At 34.8% G+C, this 20842-nt stretch overlaps 1 protein-coding gene across 5 annotated transcripts; it reads left to right on the forward strand.

Moving 5' to 3' along the window:
- Positions 1-742: 742 nt before the first annotated feature.
- Positions 743-7237, forward strand: LOC119078464 (organic cation transporter protein-like). Of its 5 annotated transcripts, none has more exons than XM_037186004.1 (6): positions 743-848; positions 5306-5444; positions 5519-5883; positions 5949-6100; positions 6157-7002; positions 7068-7237. In XM_037186004.1, the coding sequence occupies exons 2-6, from the start codon at positions 5331-5333 to the stop codon at positions 7214-7216; spliced, it is 1626 nt and encodes a 541-aa protein (XP_037041899.1). In that variant the 5' UTR covers positions 743-848; positions 5306-5330; the 3' UTR covers positions 7217-7237. The 5 variants fall into 5 exon arrangements, with proteins under 5 accessions (XP_037041899.1, XP_037041896.1, XP_037041901.1 ...); XM_037186001.1 differs by lacking the exon at positions 743-848 and adding an exon at positions 954-1209; XM_037186006.1 differs by lacking the exon at positions 743-848 and adding an exon at positions 954-1165.
- Positions 7238-20842: the final 13605 nt, after the last annotated feature.

The following is a 20842-nucleotide window of genomic DNA, read 5'->3' on the forward strand; positions in this document are numbered from 1 at the left end:
ATAATCGGATACAGTCGAATATACTCGGATACAATCGAACAGTCGGATACAGTCGAAAACACTCGGATAGTCGAATATACTCGGAAACAATCGAATAATCGGATACAGTCGAATATACTCGGATACAATCGAACAGTCGGATGCAGTCGAATAGTCGAATACACTCGGACACAATCGAATAGTCGAATACACTCGGACACAATCGAATAGTCGAATTTACTCGGATACAATCGAATAGTCGGATACAGGCGAATAGTCTTGGATATAGTCAAATAGTTGAAAATACTCGGATATAGTCGAATATACGCGATGTACTCGAGTATACTCGGGCATACTTAAATATAGTTGGATATAGAATTTGTTTTCTGATGTTTTCAGCTGTGGCCAATTTTGCCCATACATATACACTGTTATTTTTTATGTACACTGTGGCACTTTTCAGCCAATTTTTCAGTGTACAAACAATTACATTTTGTGTTCATAAAGTAATTTTTAAGTACGAAATGGTTTTCTTTTAGTACAAAATGTATGGTACAAAATGGAAATTGTATGTACAAAATGTCATTTTTTGTGTACAAAAAAGAATTTCATTTGTACAAAGGTCATTCGATTTGTACAAATAAAATTAAACCTAATACCGATCAATGGTTGTTGTATCTCCCCAGTCACAGTCATCGTGATTGAATATTATTTTATATACATTTTTGCTCATCTGTTTCAGATTGTAAATTAGTTCCACATTGTAAATCGCTTAACTGTTTTGTTATTCAAACTAACGCAAAGTGATCACCATAATATATAGAATTTGCTCTGTTCTCTAATAAGTTGTTAGATAACAACATTAAAATGTAAAGTTTTAGCAGTAGAATTTGTCAGAAAAAAAAATGTTTTATTGTTATCTGATACGAGCTGACAAGATCTGAGCTTACATCTGTACAATAGAGGAATATTTTATAAAAATTTAATTCGAACGTTGAGCCATTATAAATTGTGTTAAATCAGTTGAACGGTGTCTTATACGTTGTCCGAATTTTATAGTGAAATTTTTTTGTTGTTAAAAGACAAATTTAAAGTGGAAATGGTTCAAGAATAAGAATTTGAATAATTTATGACGAAAAAAAAGCTCCCGAAATTCGCAAATCAAACCATTCCCCAGCGAATAAAAATATAAATTCCAGTGATTATTTCCATTCATCGTCTATACGCCCGGTATATCCATTAAAGAAGAAAAATTATTTTTAAGTTCAACGGCCAGAATTGATTTTTCTCTCTCTCTCCCGTAAATACACCTTGAATGGCAAATAAATTAACAAAAACAAAATCACATCATCATCACTTGTTAACACACAGTGTGTCTTATGTTATTACGATTAGATTATCTGAGACGATAATGAACTTACACCGTGATCGGTTCATATTTAATTACACAACGACGGTTGCTGTAAAAATTTAGAACGAAAAAAACATCATATTCACCTTCCCAATTGATCGGATAGTGATAACACGGATATCACACGTTCATTATGTGGTTTTATAAATATAGAATTTATGTTAAAACAAGTGAAGTAATAGATTTGTTCATCGATCGACCGAAAAATACTTTGATCAAAAGAAGTAATAAATTCAATAATTATGTTTATATTATGTGGAAGTTAACGTGTTTCAGACGGCAAGCATATGACCTGTATTATTACCGGGTCTATTACTTCCATAGATCAAAGTATTTTTGATCTGTTGATATCAAATCTTGTACTTCAATTTTTTTAACATTAATTTTACTTTATAAAGAACCATTTTACGCTCAATCTGTCATTATTTCGGTCGTCGTTATCGATAACAGATGAATAGCCGTATGTGACACTGTGTGTTATTCATTATGACTAGATTACCTGAATCTGAGACGGAACAACGGTTATTGTTGTAAAACTTAGGAAATAAAAATCTTTTTCATCCTCTCTTTTCTTCGGTCAGAGATAAATTATAAAGTTACGATTCGTGGCGACAGTGAATCAAGAATTTTTTTCGATTCAATAGAAGCTCTGTAAACATTTTCATTGTTGTTATTTGACCAAAATTCGCCATTAGATCCAAATGCCTTTCAATTATTACAATCAATAGAATGAGAATTTACAATGACTTTATGTAACATACTCGATGTGTATACAACACAAAGCTTTGTTGGACCGACTCGTTTTAATTAATTACAGAAATTTAATTCGCCAGACATCAATTGCGTCAACTCTGTTAAAGCTCTGAAATAATTATTGAGACAAAAAATTAACCCAAAACATTTCAATTAAGACAAATAATCGAAAAGTGACTGATGCGAATTAAAATGCCTCTGATTGTTGCTCATTGCCGTTTAGTACGTTCTAACGTTTCGTAAAATAAATATCTTCAACTTTTGCTGAAACTATCTGTTTGTTGATCATTCATTATTGTGGGGAGATCACATGCTTTAAGATCACCAATTTTTTTTCGTCTCTCTCTTAATTTTTCTTGCTATTTTATCATATTTGACGACGTTTACACGCTATTAATTCCGACAAATTTGTTCACGTCGTCGTCAGAATTTATTGATAATTTAGAAAACAAAATGTTCAGAGAATGTAAGCGTAGTGAATTGCTAATATTTGACTCGGTTGGATCGTTCATAATAATCGAACAAATAGATTTTTTCTCAGGTATAACGAGCGAAAGTTTTTTTTTCGGTTATTCTCCATACTTCAGAGGTTTTTTATTGTATCTTTTTAAAGGACAGGACCATTCATGTGTGTATAGGTACATTGAAATTTTATTCTTAAAAGTTATTGGATGTTCGACCTGTGTAGATGCGATGTCTATACTATACCTATAACACAGTTTAGCAATTTTTTTTAAACTGCAAAAACGACATGTTGTAATTGCTTTATGTACAATGACTATGCTCAGTTGAAAAAAATAACTTCGATCGGTAGGTTGTGTGTAGGTTTGTTGTTTGCTTCTTATATGCTCGCTGAATTGACACGGTCCGAACGAATAGACGCGGAATGTTATAATGAAGAAAATTTTTTGTGAAAGCTCATTGTTGTCTTAATTACGAAGTAATTCAGTAAAATCAAACTTCTCGCAGTCTCAGTGAACAACAAAAATTAAACAATTCATTTGCCGAAGCTATGTTTGAAGCATTATTGTAGGGTAAACTGGGTGAATGAGACGAACTCGGGCATACAAAATGGGAATATTATTGATCGAATAATTATGGTGAGAAAAAATTATTTTTCACTAGGATGCTGAGACACTGGATTGAATCTATTGATTGACTCTATGCTCGTTGATCGAGGAATGATAGCCTTTTAGAGACGGCAAGCATATCTCTTAGTAAATTTCTGCGTATTGGAGTACAATCGTACTTTCGTACAAAATGTTATCACCAGTGAATCTGTTACCAGATCTGTTACTTCGTTTGTTTGATAAATTTATAAAATCTTTTATTTCATTAATTTGAACTTACAATTTAGTTTAAATAAGGAAACATATACCAGTGTTCCATAAAATTTTGTCGTAGTTTTGTCTATAGCAGATGTCTCTGTCTCATCAGTTTATTAGAACTGTGACCTCAATTCTGAATCCTCAATTCAAAAAAGGATCTTTTCAAAAACAAATGAAAACCACTATGAGGGGTATTTAGCCATAAAACATCACGCGGGCCAGTGCGGGCTGGTGAGTGCGGACCATATGCTTTACGTGAATTCCGAACAACGCCTATAGGTTAGGATTTTTCGGTTGATATTTGTGCCTATAGTTAGACTTCAGATGTTTGTACACAGAATTCATTGTGAATGAGATACATCATTCATGTCATTCTTCTGTGTATGTTTCGTTGAGGGCATCACCTCAGCTACCCAGATGTGAAGCTTGGGTACGCATAGGAACGTTACTTTCATGCCACACGTTGAGAAAAATTCCTACACAGAATTTCCCCTTACCGGGATATTGAACTTGGATTTTCTTTGTGGGAGGTTCCTGGTGCTCCGTTGAAAGAAATTAAAAGTAAAAAAAATACTCGAGGAATTTCCATCCGCACTTTCCATCGGACATTGTTATTTTGGAAATTTTTGAGGGGCTGATGTACATTGAAAATTCTTAAGAAAGAATTTGAGAATTCATCGACCAACTTTAAAACATCGGTTCTCGGATATTTAAATGTTTGGTATCATTTGACATTTTCAGAAAATAACGGAGCAACTTTTACCCATAGGCTCACTCGTTTCGGATCCGCTGTTTGTCTGACCGTAGCAACCGTAACGCTGAAAAAAAAATTGTTCTGTCGGTTCACGATTTTTTAATCAGATCAGTGACCACTTTTCCATTTGAGAATTTGGTGCCCAACTCTACAAATCACCTAGAAAATTTACATTTGGCGCCTAGTGTTTACATTTGCTGTTCAAAGTTTACATTTGGAGCCTATTTAAGAATTACCCTGAGCACCAAAAATCTAAAGACTATACTGAATCAGACCCGTTCTACTCTCTACCCTATACAGTCCACAATATCATCATAAAGAAGGACAAACAAAACCGAAAGACCTAAGAGTTCACAATAGTCGGGTCACTGGTCTCAATACGATCGACGCTTTTCGATCTTTTCAGTTATCATACATGATAGGGAATGGAAAGTTGAAAAACAAATTTTCTTTTTTGAAAATCGACTTTTTCAGAACATTTTTGGCGAACGGAGCCATTTTTTCTGCCTAGACTAACACTGTTCATTTTCATGGTGAATTAAAAAAAATAAATAAATTTGTTTCGAATTAAGTTGTGATAGCTCACGTAGGGAACTCAGGCCAAGACAGTTATAGTTTTTAATTAGATTGTGTCAAGCGGGAAGAGAGAATAAGGTTCAGTAAAGGTGGATCGATTTTATCAACGAGAAAATCCACACCCAGTGCCTTTCGTAGATTACCATACAGAATTTTTGGACTATCATGAACTTGGAACTACTATCCGGTATATGGAAAAAATCTGATCCAAGAATTGAGCGTTGATAGCAGCCGATGTACGCGAGATGTGTGACATATTTGCTTTTCTCTGTCGCTACACAGGTATGTTGGGTATCAGTTCCGATGGTTTACCGGAGTAGCAGTAACCTTCCAAGTTCACGATAGCCCGAAATGTAGTTCAAACTCCTGTACTCAAAAGTATTCGGATTCGAAACAGTAACGATGCAAGTGGATTAGTCTCGGCAACCTACGAATGGGACTGGGACAGTATTCTGTTGATTTCAATTGATTCACTCAACCTAAATCTCACCAATCTGTCTCCAGTTTCTAGTGATGATTGTTTACTAAAATGTCAGAAATTGATGTTGTCGGACAGTCCCTTGGACCATTCGGTAAGTGGCAGTTGAGATCAACGCTACTTATTTACTTGGTTAAAATTCCAGCTGCTTGGTTTATGGCTTGCGTAAGTTTCACATTTTCTTGCTTTACTACCCCTTAAGGACCTCGAACTCATGCAATGAAAGCATTAAATTACAGTTGATTTTCACAGCCAGAACTCCCACATCCGAGGAAATTTATTGCAAGCCCTCATATGAAGTGAAGAACATTACAGCGTGGATTGAAGCAGCTCATCGAAAGCGATTTAACAATATCGAAAATGAAGAGTCCATCAACTTTTGTCTGGTTAAGAAAAACGTCACCGATGAAATCGAAATTAATTCTGAAAACGTTACGCACACATTTGTGGAATGTGCTGGCTTCGAACACCGTCCAACGTTTAACTCGATAATTCATGAGTACGGACTGATTTGTTCGAGAGAAGCGCTAGTAGCTCTTAGTCAGTCCGTTCATTTGTTTGGAGTTCTTCTTGGAGGACTAATAGCGTATTACATGCTGAAAAGGTAAATGAATTTTTGGACTGCCCGCTATATCGGTCTTCAACATTCTGTTTGTATTTCGTTAATAGCATTAGCCCTCGAAGGGTCATGGTAATCGGAATGATTGCACAAATATTTCTGGGCCCTTTGACAGGATTCGCCCCGAATTATGAGCTTCATTTACTGTTCCGTTGTAGTGCTGCTGCAACTTGTTCCATGATGTGCATCGGTATCATGATCGGTAAGATGCTGCAATACTGTAATTTGTACTCAACCACTTAAGATATTGTGAAACAGTGGCAGACATAACGTCCGGCAAGTATCGAATCATTGGCGTCTGTTTGTTCGAACAATTTTGGTCGATTGGAGTCATTTTACTGCCGGCTGTGTCCAGCTGGTGGTCCTTATGGAGCACAACATATATCGCAATTACAATACCGACTGTACCGTTGATAATGCTTTGGTATTACATTCCCGACTCACCGAGATGGCTGCTAAAACACGGAAGAGTTGACGAAGCGTTGCAAGTTTTAAAAGATGCAGCAAGGGTCAACGGAAAAACCGATTTCTCCGAAGATGACATGTACAAAAAGCTAGCCGAATTAGCCGAGCGTATGCGCTACGATCCACCTGAGCCAACGTTACTATCCATTTGGAAGGTGCCCGCGAAGATAAGACTAAGATTTGTCGTTGCACACATTGGATGGTCGGTGTACCTGATGTGCTACTATGCCTCACTTTTAAATGTTCGAGCGATGGGTCGAAGATACTTACAGGTCAATACAGTTCTTGCTGGCGTCAGTGAAATTGTGGGCACATTCATCGCACTGTTCTTGATTCTGAAAACGGGTAGAAAGTGGACCTACATGAGCCAACTAAATATTGCACTGTCGTTGATTGCTTATTCAGCAAACTATTTGCCACACAACTATCCACCGTTGGAACGAACAATAGTTTACATGGCAGCCGCAATGCTGTTTAAAGTAGCGATCTCGACTAGCATAAACATGTTCCTTACCTCAATGGCTGAAATTGTGCAGCCGGATAAAAGGAAAATGTTCAATCACTCTGGGGTCACATGCTCCAGGACATTTGTGATCATTGCCCCATTCATCGGTTATTTTGTCGTTTACGGACAATTTGGTAATATGTCTTTTGATGCTTGCTTTCACAACTTGTCCTCATTTATTTTCCTCTATTCTTTCCAGTGCCCCAAACTATCATGTGTGTGATGAGTATTTGCAGCTCTTTGCTCATAGCCATTTTCATCAAGACACCTCGTACCATACCCATTAATGTCAAAACAACCGTTCCGTTGGACGAGAAGCAGGTTATTGAATCTTTTATTAAGAAATAAAGCGAAAATTGTTAAGTTTTATTCTGGTTTTGATTTTTGAGAAGATGCCACAGGCGACGACTTTGGGTTTGGCTTTGTCCATGGGAGGAAAAAAGATTTTTCTGAACTTTATCTAACCAAAGTCAATGTTAGATATCTGTTTTGGTCGCTACTCCACAATGAGCTATAAAAAAGCGTTGTTAATGCTAGCTGAGAATATAAAGAATGCTACGTGAACTGTGTGAAGCTGCGGGAATTTGCTCATAGATAGATCTCACAATCAAACCGATAAATGGAATTTTTGGCTAATACTTAAAACATCTAATTCCAGTCATTGAAAGTGTATCTAAAACTCCACGATATCAATGCTAACTTTTCGCATTGTTGTACTTTGAAGTACAATAATTAAGTAAGGTCCCTGACCATGATTTGCGGACGCGAAAACCTGACCATGATTTGCGGACGCGAGAATCTGACCATGATTTGCTTATGTGAATTTACATGTAAAATAAATTATACGGCAAATCACGATTCTCTTGGACCTTGATTTGCGGTCTCTATTGAACTTGATACAAAATACCACAAATCACGGACACCATAACGCAAACCTCGATCCAATTAAAATATTAAACTTAATTAAAGAAGTTAAAGAAAGACTGCTCAGTGCTCACACTGTGCACAGCCAGTAAAAAATCGATCTTTTCAAAAACAGAAGTTACAATAAATAAGCATCGTCCACTTTATTCCTTCACAATGTTTAAAGAATGCATGCTTTAAAAATTGTCACGATACCACAAATCACGGTCAGGGTCCTTACAATGAAAAATTAAAACAACGTTCTGTGAGATATGAAATTTCAATATTCCCAACTGCATAACAAGCGCTTTTTGCAATTAAACCAAAATTCCATATTATTATGAGCCTATCACGCATTTAGCTTCGTTTTAATCATTTAAAAGTAAACCTACTAGCCCGTAGCTGACAGCTACCAGTCTAAATAAAAAGACAAAATTTCGATTCTGTGAACAATAATCATTCAAAATCAAAATTATGCTCGAAAATGTGGGCCAACAACGCTGATTTTTGCAGTAGTGACGATAACAATTTCCACAATCCAAGGCTTATTTTCGATAATTTAAATTATCGAAATTATCGAAAAATTGTAGAAATTATCGAAAAATTATTAAAATTCTCCAAAAGTAAATTTATGAATTTCGATAATTTTTGGAGAATTTAGAGAATTTTTCGATAATTTCGATAATTTAAATTATCGAAAATAGGCCCTGCCAAACGTTTCAGATGTATACACGGCACAGTGCCATCGACTGCTATATGATAACCGTCCTCGTTTGCCCACAAATGTTCTAAGTGATATTTTGACCAAAATATCCGATCAATCTTCACCAAACTTTAGAGAATTAAAGTTCCCCACGACTTTTAGTGGCATATCGTCAGGCTGTTAGAACGTCATTCTCACGGATACATCTTTCATGTTTTGATTATTTTGTCCCTCAACAAAATCCACCAAAGCAACAGTTTTTACCTTAACCTTTTACATGCGGAAAGCGTGTCATTAGGACAGCAGTCGAATCTATTACTTCATACGATTTAAGAATTTTCGACAGACTGAAATAAAATCTTTTACTTCATTTGTTCGTCGCTGTCGATAACAGATGGTAATATGTTACTGTCTACACATGTCATGCAGGTAATCTATTTTTATCCGCCTGAAGCAGTTGTAAAATTTGTAAAGGGAAAAAGGTTTTTTTGAAACCACTTTTGAAACTACTTCAAATGGTTGTGAGCAGCCTGAAGTAATTCATAAAGTAGCTGCAAAATTCGTAATTGGAAATATTTTTTATGGAGCTCCTTTTGCAACTACTTCAAAAGGCTATCTCTTTTGCCCCAGTATGAAACATCGAAACATAATGTTCCTGTATGGTATAAAGTTTACACTGTTAACTCAGGACTCAAAAAAAGTTGTGTTTTCTAAAGGTTATAGTTGCACTCCTTACGCTCGGAATATAAATATTCGGATCGTGAAGTATAAGAAGCTTTTCCACTCACAAAGATTCTCGAAACACCTTCAAAAAATACAACGAACGTCAGTGAAATCTAGACATTTATTTGCCTCAACTGTTTTTCAGCTGATCCACTCAATCAAAACTTCTCGAACGTCAAGTACAAGAACTTTGAAAAACTATGAAAAAAACAGCTGACGCTAATTTATGTATGTCTAAATTTCACTAACGTCCATTGTAGCTTTGGTGTCTATAGAATTTTTTTCGCATAATTTTTCGTTAAAATTGCGCTGTAATATCGGCTGTAATCAAATCACGAACTTCAGCACGTGCAACGAATGGCGACTGGCGGCAACCACAAAACAAAAGTCAAATGAATTGAAAATACTACGAACGATACTATGATAAACAAGACAAGATTCATCGATTTATACTTTCCATATTTTACAATGAATTTTAATTTATCAAATCGGCTATTAATAGTCACCTCTGAAGATTCTAATCGGATATTGTTCTCGTCGTTACCATACATTTAGCGATATTAATATTTAACAAGTCTTTTATTCGATCCATTCGATTGAGTCGTGTCGAATGAATAATGTTACGTTTACCAATTTTACGATCTGCACTAATTTTCTGTGATAATCAGAAACAGCGCAAAAGACACTCACAATGGAACTAGATGTTTGCTAGCAAATTTGCACTTTGTAATGTGATGAATTCGTCACACTATCCGAATATCATCATCAATGAAGACATAACCATTTTTCATTAAATATTAGAAGACTTAGATGTCTCGTGATGTTGTAGATTTTCTCTGAACGAATTTTTTTTTTAACATATTGCATATGATACAGATCCATATTCATATACACTCTGTACATAATACCGGTTGTGCTATTTTATGTGTGATGAAAAATTCGATTTTGACTTTGATTTATTCAAATAAAAAGATGACCCATAAAATTAAAAGTCATGGCGGAAAATTGCATTTTGATTTGAAGTTTGTGGTGAAGTGCTATTTGGTGAAGGGTTGAAATTTCGCATGGGGTATTTGTGTTGGCATACATAAATAAAAAAATGCAAATACAAAATTCGCTCTGTCACATTAATGTAATATACCAAACGCTTTCGGTGGAAAATATATTTTATGGAAATGTAAAATCAGAATGCAAAATCTATATATTGCCCTGAGTGTTTCGACTGGATATATTTCTACTTAACATTTCCATTCATAATTTTCACTTTAATCGAGTTCAATTTTATATGGTCTCTCTTCAAATCAATAAAAATCAATTGTTGATCATTTTGTTTGATTGATTTGAATAAATCGGCTGTAAATCTTTGAATGAGGTTTTTGAATTCCATTTTAATTAAAATGCATTGCATCAATTGCTCTCCATTAAAATGGTTTCATGTTCACGGAATTGATTTTATCTATGAGGTACTGTGCTATAGTTATAGTATGTATTGGTGCATACAATCTACGTTGAAATATTCATCAAAACGTAGACATTTGCATTCAAAACTTTTATGTTAAAAGTGTTGAAGTAGTAAATTCGCATTAATCCATTAAAAATGCTTGAAAAGAAGTAAAAGACTCGATATGCTAACCGTCTGTGAAAGGATAAGAATTTTAAATAGAGTACAGCAAGCTATTCGCTATTTACGTTAACTTTTAATTAACAGTAACAATCGAAATCTATCGAAAGAGTAGGTTGCATTGGATGCTGCGAAAGTACTTCATTACATGAGGTAACAATATTGTGATAAGATCAAACTCACAAGTGCGATTTTGGGCAACAGACTCCCGTATCTGGCCTTTAGACAAGTGTAGACGAGCCGAAGACGAGGTGTACAACTACACATGTCGAAAAACAGTTACCGATGCATTACGACTTTCACTCTGTAACGACGAATGTGAAGTTGCCTCACATGAAAATAAGCTATGCAGAATGAAGTACTATACGAAAAAAAGTGATGCCTCGACAGACCAAACAACTTGGCGAATAAAATATTAGAATTCAACTGCTTCCCCAGTAGTGATTAGAAACGGCTACACATCATCTGCTACCGACAACAAAGGGTAAAGTAAGTGATTGGTTGAAAGTATTGTCTTTAATATAGCAAAACGTCCGTTAACATTTATGACGTACAAGATTTAGTATCAAGCACTAGACGATTTTTTCAACAAAAGACGAAATAGATTGAAGAATATGACCGGACGAAGCTTGTAAGAGATTTAACTAAATCGTTACGACTCATCTATACACGCCTTGAAGTGCCTTCGACTTTTCTGCTGCTACAACCATAATCTACTCAACGTTACCAATAATTTAACAAATTTTTTTTTCCCGTTACAATACTCAACTAAAACACACTCATAAAATCATCCTGGGTATAGAAGATAAAATTTTAAATTAAATCACGCAATCTGCATAGTCATGATCAACACATGGTGCCATCAAATATTGCGGTCTTGTTTAACACGACCCTATTCATATTCTAGTCTTATAACTACCTCTCTAACAACAAAGGAAATAGCATAATTTGAGATTTCCCAACATGTATACCAGCTTGTATGGCCGGGGTAAAAAAAATGATTATTTTATAGATGATATGAAAATGATGATATGCGGAGTAGATTCTCTCATTTTTTTAGTGTTTTCGGAGGTTTCATTACAATTGAACTCATCAGAGTCTATACACTGTCTACTGTGCATGCATATACATTCCAAAATCGTTACATTTTACCGTCCCTAATCAACACAAATATTTCAATATTTCAATTTCGAATAATAAAACAATTTATAGTCAACTTTCCGAATTACTCAATTTTCGGATTACTCATCTATCGAACTGGTTCCGTTAATAATTTAATTAAATGGCCCATAATTTCGTGATAAAACTTTAGCATTTTAGCTGGCTACACAAAATGGTTGGTTTTTATGAATCGTTCCTCTGTTTGTTAGATATTAAATTAAAATTGGGGGGAATAGGTGCCTATATATATCAGCTTCCGACACAATTTTATGAGGCGCCACGGTTTATATTATATATGGATATGTACTGCGATGTGGAATACGAAAAATTTATATTTTATGTTGCGGTTAATTCGTTTTAACGTACTTCGATTCCCGTCTATCGCTATATTGTTGGAATATGAGATTTTATATTTTATTGCAGCCACTTGTATTACCTATGAACGGTCAGCATCAGTTCATAATTTAGGACTTTAACTTCGTAAACAAAGGCTTGCCGTTTCAAGGCTGTATACAGCCTTGTTGCCGTTTGACTCCTTTTATGACATTCTCAATTGTCGTTCGTGCTCCTCGAAACAGCCATACAGTTTCTTATGAATTACAAGTGAAATGTTTCGGTAATGTTAGGGAATGATTTTGATAATATACGAAATATTCTTCCTTTAAATTAGAGCCTGCATATGCCTGTTTGGTTTAACATTTCTCAGAGAGCAGGCAATTCATCAAACTATCGACACTTTTACCTCTTTAGAATCTTTTAGAAGTCTTTTAAAACAGATTGGAAAATCTTACTTCATTAGTTTTACCATTCATTTTTATGTATAAAGCAGCGTTAATCAGAGCTTCATAACTTAACTTTGTCGTCGCTGAATTTCTATAATAAAATGCTTCAACCTACTATATACGAATACGACAAGCGTGTCACCATGTAACGAGGGGGAAACTACTTTTTTTCGGGTGATTAACATGATTAATGTGATTAACTTGATATGTCAGTGATTAACATGATTAACCAGTGATTAACATGATTAACCAGTGATTAACATGATTAACTGGTGTCATGACATTTGCCGATTGTACAGATTTTAGAGTCATATCTTCCCATTTCCGCAGGTAACTGTTATTTTCCAAAAAAAAAGTTCTCAAGTTTCCATTACTCGATCATGTTTCTTTCCTCTTTACGAAGGTCTTAAAATAGTTTCCTTGGAAACGATGATGCGTCAAATTTGAAATTCTTTGAGTTTATAAGACATCATCAAGACGACATGCAATGAGGGATTCTTTTGAAAAACAGCCTACCGAAATCGGACGCATTTTCCAGTGGACTTTTTTATATGTGTCTAGAAAGATATTCGACGCTAGAAACCATAACCACTTTCAAAAAAATCTTCGAAGTTTGTGTAGCTGGTTAAAGGGTGATCAAAAACCGAAAACTTGCACTTTTCTTACAAAAATTTCTCCAGTTACGCGAGCCGTACAGGGTCGTGTGGGGTGTCATTAGAAAGGTAATCACATGTACTATTGAGCCGAATAGGGACTTATTGGGTTTAAAATTCATTGACACTGAAATATGTGATGTTGAAGTTTTCAACCGAAGACTTACACTGTTCTTACTGAAATTTCTCGAGGTACACAAAACGTACATGGTCGTGTAGGGTGTCATTTGACAGGTAATTTAATGTGCTTTTGGGCCAAATAGGGTCTTATGTGGTTTGGATGCACCCATGATGAAATATGTATACCTAAATATTTCAACTTCTATTTCATCGTAGATGCATCCAAACCACATAAGACCCTATTTGGCCCAAAAGCACATTAAATTACCTGTCAAATGAGACCCTACACGACCATGTACGTTTTGTGTACCTCGAGAAATTTCAGTAAGAACAGTGTAAGTCTTCGGTTGAAAACTTCAACTGCACATATTTCAGTGTCGATGAATTTTAAACCCAATAAGTTCCTATTGTCTTATCCTCTGTAGATCTTATACTTTTTCAGTTTTACTCTTCGTTACGCCAATAAGAGAGCCCTAGGCTGAACAAATGCAGATTTCGAACGATCACCCGAGTTTGGGGATAGATTCTGTCACCGGAACATATTACCTGCTGCGCGGAATTTGATTTTTCCTGTGAAAAAGTAATATGCAGATAAAATTAAAAATGAAACAAAAAAGACCCCAACATCAACTCAACTGTACGATTGAATTATTGTTTCCATAATACCCCAACCTATAACGTCAGACATGATTTCAAAATAATCAAATATTTATACTGACATGTAATTACAACGACGATAGCAATAAAATCAATCGAATTAGTTTAGTATTCATGCAAGTAAATTGAAGTCAAATTAAATCCAAAAAAATGTCGAGGCGAAAAAAAAGATAAAATAAAAAGAAGAAGTTTGTAGCACATGCCACAGTGTGCATAGGGCTGAGCTCTCCCCTTTATATTTTTTTTTCTCGGTATTGTCCCAACCGGGGGTAAAAAAAGAGGAACTGATTCCATAAAACAAATTACCCAATTACATTAAACTTTTGAATCTGTCAGAGATATGAATTAAGGGTGTGACAATACGCGTAATTGCATTTGTCGCCTGGAGCCCATTGTACCACACAATATGGAAAATTGTGAAAATTTAAAATGGTTTGACACACATTGCGGAGAATCTCAATGTTCTCCCTGATATAATATATTTATTGCCGATGAATTATTGGAATTGTATATTTTAGGAATGTGTAGTGTGTCTATACAGAGAGATGGAGAGCGGCATTATTATATCGGTTCATGAATTATATAACTAAAGTTGTGATTTTGTGTGGCTGTGACTGCGCTAACCGAAAAGCTAAAGCTATATTTTCCATTGCTATCCGTTGCCGTACATTATACGTGTAGGTACGTATTTTGTATTGTGTCGATGAATGTTGGCTGGTGAATGGTATAACCTTTTCTATATATTTCATCCCTTATCGTATAGCCGTATTTGTCTGTGATACAAAACGGGAAAAATTATTGGATGGGATTTATGTTGATAAACAGGACCTTTCGAATTTGACATTTTATTTATTGCATTTTGTTCGTGTTTAACTTTTCGAATAACAATTGAAGAAAATTATCACAGATTTTCAATTTTTTACGCTGTGCCTCTCTCACCTCCGCAAAAAAGTGTGTGCGCTTTTCATTGTTGCTGGTAAAAATTGGAAAATAAAATGTTGCATTGTGGCTATCATGGCGCCACGTGAATAAAGCGCCGTGACGCAAGTCCTGAAACACTAAAAAATTTGAATTTTTCCGTGGGACTTAAATACGGTTTCTAATCAACAAAAAGAACTCAGTGTGAGAGCTGTGAGAGAGAGCAAGCTGTTAAGTAAACAAAGCAAAAATTTAAAAAAAATCAAATTTGTCTCTCTCACATAGTACTTCATTGGTAGGTGGAAATCAAGCCTTAGGAATTACACGACCTTTTCGACCTCCACTAGAACATTATTTTTCTATTCCTTATCCGGGCATCTTAACGAGTTTAACAAGCAAGATACTGAATTTCAAAGTTCAGAAACTTTTAGGTTAAGTCAAAAACTTACGTCTAACAAACCAATTTGAAGGATTTTTCATAAAGGTCAATAATTTCGTATTCGTATTTTGCGCCAAAATATCACTGACTGGGAATTGACCGGGAATATTAATGTCCTGTAAAACTCTTGAAAAACTGTTAAATGTGTTTTTTAGATTGAACCAACTGTTTTAATTGGTTTTAATTCTAGTCGACATATTTCTCAGATTTTTTCCCAAAAGTCGCATTGGAGAGCTATGAACGTTATAAGCTATGTGAGTCATATCTCATAAAATATGGCAGATTGAAAGTTCGGTTCAGAGGCAAATTTATATAGTTTTGGATTGCAGTCAACATGTTTTGAGTGTCTAGTCTAGCCATGTCTTTCGGCTGAGTTTTAGAGGTGGATACAACCGTTCGGGTCTGCATGGCCCTTTGTTTTCTTATAGTTACATAAGAACTGACATTGCACAAAAACCACTTACAGTGGAAGAGTGACGCAAGTCCTTTATCTATTTACAAAATAACTGATATTGGTGGCGGTGACACTTACAGCTTCGATACACAAAATTAAATGCGTCACAAATAACAAATAATAAGGAACGGAAACAACTACAGCAATGAAGCTGAGATCACTTTCGGAAATGGGAATATTCTAATTTGTATCGCGTGTAAAAGCTGTAAGCGTCACTCAAGCGAAATCAATTCTTGAGTAAGTGAATAAAAGAACTTGCGTCACACTTCCACTGTAAGTGGTTTTTTTTGTCGATAACAATATACCGGCAACCATTGGAATGCCTTTGAAATGTGTGATTGCAATAATAGCGTACCAACAACGGTGACTTTTTTAAACAATAATTTACAGAAAAAAAACTTCTGTAGCACAACCACTCGAGAAAGAATGATTCAATAGATCAACGATTGATAAAGTGAAGATTTTTTAAAAAATTTAAATATAAGAAATTCCCTGTTTATACCTATAATAGTGGCAATGTTAGAAATTATTCTCTATTGTGTATCGAACATAATCATCGAACCATTGGATCATCAGTTGCATTTGCACCTGACCTATTGCAGAGTGAAGGTAGCGATTGAAATTACATTTTTCCTTCGATTTTTTATCATCAGTACGCGATTGACTTGACACAGCAAAACGATGTCTTTATAATGATAATCATTCGAGTTGTTTTGATTGTATTTTGATTGTATTTTGATTGTATTTTGATGAGCAAATAAAACTGCACTGATAACAGGTGATAATGTGAGACGGTAACATTTTTCAATTATTTTAATCGACTTACATCATTGTTTTTCGCTGCGATAATGCATCGAACGGAAAACAATGCAAATGATTAACAATAGTAGAGCTTGTGACATGCATATAATTACTTGCTTTAACCGTAATTTATTTACGTGCTTTGAGGACGCAGGGCCTATTTTGAAGATTTTTTTCTCGAAAAATTCGAAAATATTTAAGAATTTCTAGAATTTCGAGAATTTAAAATTGAAAATTCTTGGAAATTATTGAAATTGTTGAAACCATTGAAAATGTAAGAAAGTTTGTCATAAAAGTAAAAGTTCAAACTTCGACCCTTCACCCAAAAAAATGAAATTTTGGATGTACATTAAAATCGCCCAATTTCTACGAGTAACCCGTAGAAAGTACGTTTTGGATGTACAATTTACAGATGAGTAAACCATTGGTCTTATCGTGTTTTTGGGGGTTTTATCCGTATGTTGATGTACACTTTATTCGTACATTGTTGTACATTTAATCCGTACTTATCATGTGACAGTTCAACTGTCACAGTTGCAATTGTGAATTCTATATTTCAACCAATTTGACCTCATTCCGCTCCTCAGATATCTTTTTTGCAATTATTTTCTTAGACAACAATAATTTTTATTTGTGGAATTTAAAAAAATTAAATGAAAATGTTAAAAAAAATCTGATGCGGGTTTGATTCGAAATTACGGAGAGGGCAGCCACATCAAGAATTCCTAACTTTGATCTGATGAGGCCGATCAAGGTGATTGATAAATGTAAGGTTGCTCGTAAAATTTGCAGCTAGTTTGTCTACCATTCCCACTTAGGTTAAAATCTGACTACAGGCTTGAAGCACAACAGACGTAGGAAGTAGAAAAAACTATTTGCTGATGGCGGAAGACTGTCATTTGGCAGGTGATGTTAATGACTGACAAGATGTTATGAATTTTGTCGTGTCAGTTTTTAACATGAACGTCATTTTTTAAAAGATTTTGCCAACTTCGATTTGAAATTATACTTTTTGGATATATAAGTCGGGAAATATTTTAAAACGAAATAAAACTTTTACAAAATCGTCGAATCTGAAACTAAAAAAGCACGACTGTGCCAATCAATTATTTACTTTACTTTTTAACCGTTAATTTGAAGCCGGTCGAAATTCACGTTGATTATCTCAACGCCCTGTTAGCTCAGCAGGAAAGTCTTAGCCCGACGTGTGAGAGGTACCCGGTTCAAATCCAGCTAAACTTGTTTTTTTTTCTTTTATTATTTATGCTTGTGATCCTTTTTCCAAACTAAAAAACAGATGATATGATATGATTGTATCATTACCAATCGTTAATTAGCTTTGATCTATTTTTAAATTGACAAATAAACGTCAAAGTCTGTATGACACTTACTGTACGTTTTAAATGTACATGGTGTACGGATGAGTAAACCATTGGTCTTATCGTGTTTTTGGGCGATTAAAACGTAGAACTTTTTTTTGGGTTCAACTTATAACAACTAAAAGACATAGTCGCTATGTTGACCTTTTACAAACTGCAAAAGTGTAGAAATATCGATGGAGTGACGTTTAATCTATTACTTCTTATAATCTAACATTTTACAACAGATCTTTTACTTCATTGGATTTGTCACACAATTTGGTATCTGAGACCGTATTAACCCGACCTCATGATTGTCCCTATTGATAACAAATGTCAAAGATTCTCTGCTTCCTAAAACCTAGATCTTGTGATTTTGTCACATTCTACAGCACCAGCATAGGCAATTACGTTCCTTAGGGCAATTGAGCCCATATTTATCGGCTAAAAGAACACTGAAAATAATCTAGAATATTGACATGATTCAATGAAAGCTAAGTGGGTCTGATTCGTCACGTCAGAGGCTTAATATAGCAATATCTGTCGAAATCGAGGACGGATATATCCGAGTATTAATGGTGAGTTTTCATATTAATGTTAGTCATTTTTATACTCAATGCACATGATACATTGAAATCAGGTTTTGGTCGGTTTTGGTACTGAGTATCATTGACAGGATAGCAAAATTCCTAAATTATTCTGACAGTTACGACATCTTCGACCTGAAAATTAGTACTAAAACATGTTTTTTATCATGTCCGGAGCGATAGCGGAGGACTTGACGCAGTCTAACTTCCAAAAAAAGAACGAAGAAAATTTTTTGAGACGCGGCAACTATATATAGGCGAGAATTTAAGTTTCTTTCCTTTGACCTGTATCACCACAAATCCTATTCTATCTTATTCGCGCTTCAAATACGAGCAAAACGAGCTATCACTCGACTATGTAACTTTAAAATTGCCGGAGATACATCGTTTTCAAGTTGGTCATTTTGATAGAAAATGCACCAAATTAACGTTTTCCAAACAATCAAAATCTTTCAACTTACTCTGTATGTTTCTATCTGTCTATCTGTCTATCTGTCTATCTGTCTATCTGTCTATCTGTCTATCTGTCTATCTGTCTATCTGTCTATCTGTCTATCTGTCTATCTGTCTATCTATCGACGGTCGATCTCGGAAACTAGTCAGCCAATCTCCATGAAATTTTGCAGGAACCTCGGGGTGGGCATAAAAATGAAAATGTGATACGCCACTACCCCAGGAAAAACCAGAATTTTGTTTTATTGGCCTCGAAGTGGTTTCTGAGTGTGGTTTTCGAGGGTCGGGAACGCGTTTTCAGCTGTAGCTCAGCTGTATTGAAACCTGCAGGGGCGTGTGACCCATCAAATGAAAGGTATTTGCCACACGAATCGAACAAAAAAATAATTAGAAAAATTGGTGCAGATTTGGTTGAGCTAGAGTGGTCAGAGTGACCAAATTTTGAGCTACTCGAGCGTAGGATGAAAGGACTAATATTTTTTGGCTTATGAGAGATAGAGATTTACTTTCTTTGGCAAAGTCTCAGAGTTTTACGAGTAGAACACATTGGCATATGTGAAAAATGTCGAAAGTTGGAAATGGGTGGGTCAATTATGTTTTTAGAGGTATTTCTTGAATGGTGGCAGATAGAGAGTTACTTTCTTCGGCAAAGTCTCAGAGTTTTACGAGTAGAAAAGAAGGGCATTTGCGAAAAATGTCGAAAGTTGGAAATGGGTGGGTCAATTGGGATTTTGGAGATATTTCTTGAATGGTGGCAGATAAAGAATTACTTTCTTCGTCAAATTTTCGAATTTCGTCAAATTTTCGATTTTCGTTAAATTTCGTCAAATTTTCGAATTTCGTAAAATTTTTTAATTTTCGTCGAATTTTCGAATTTCGTCAAATTTTCGATTTTCGTCAAATTTTCGAATTTCGTCAAATTTTCGAATTTCGTCAAATTTTCGAATTTCTTCAAATTTCGTCAAATTTTCGAATTTCGTCAAATTTTCGAATTTCGTCAAATTTTCGAATTTCGTCAAATTTCGTCAAATTTTCGAATTTCGTCAAATTTCGTCAAATTTTCGAATTTCGTCAAATTTTGGAATTTCGTCAAATTTCGTCAAATTTTCGAATTTCGTTAAATTTTGTCAAATTTTCGAATTTCGTCAAATTTCGTCAAATTTTCTAATTTCGTCAAATTTTCGATTTTCGTAAAATTTTTGAATTAAAACTGTAAACTGTTATAAAAAGCAGTGTTGATTACACTTCTAAAACGACTGATATCCCAACAAAAATCTCTTCGAGAAAAGTGTGACGCAGTCTTTGAAATACAATTTCTAAAATGAATGATATCGCTAGAGTTGACGCTTTCAGCTTCGTTACGCAAAAATTAAATTTTACACCCAATTTTAGTTCAAACAAGCTGGCTTAGTTTTTCTCATTATCTGCCAAATAATTTTTACCAAAAAAAAATTTGACTGGAAATAACCAAAATTTTACCAAAAAAATCTGCGTCGCATGCGGCAGATAAATTTTCTTGCTGATCTGTTCCTGAACATTTGCCACTTTGCGACGTAGATTTTTTTGGTAAAATTTTGGTTGTTTCCAGTCAAATTTTTTTTTGGTAAAAATTATTTGGCAGATAATGAGAAAAACTAAGCC

This window comes from Bradysia coprophila, unplaced genomic scaffold (assembly GCF_014529535.1).
Source record: "Bradysia coprophila strain Holo2 unplaced genomic scaffold, BU_Bcop_v1 contig_297, whole genome shotgun sequence".
NCBI classification, from domain to species: domain Eukaryota; kingdom Metazoa; phylum Arthropoda; class Insecta; order Diptera; family Sciaridae; genus Bradysia; species Bradysia coprophila.

What these genes read in the sequence shown, in the direction of transcription:
- LOC119078464 (XM_037186004.1), top strand. Translation starts at nt 5,331, where the DNA reads ATGTCAGAAATTGATGTTGTCGGACAGTCCCTTGGACCATTCGGTAAG. An exon ending in GTGCATCGGTATCATGATCG is followed by an intron (nt 6,101 to 6,156) that starts GTAAGATGCTGC and finishes ATTGTGAAACAG; the next exon opens with TGGCAGACATAACGTCCGGC. An exon ending in TGTCGTTTACGGACAATTTG is followed by an intron (nt 7,003 to 7,067) that starts GTAATATGTCTT and finishes TATTCTTTCCAG; the next exon opens with TGCCCCAAACTATCATGTGT.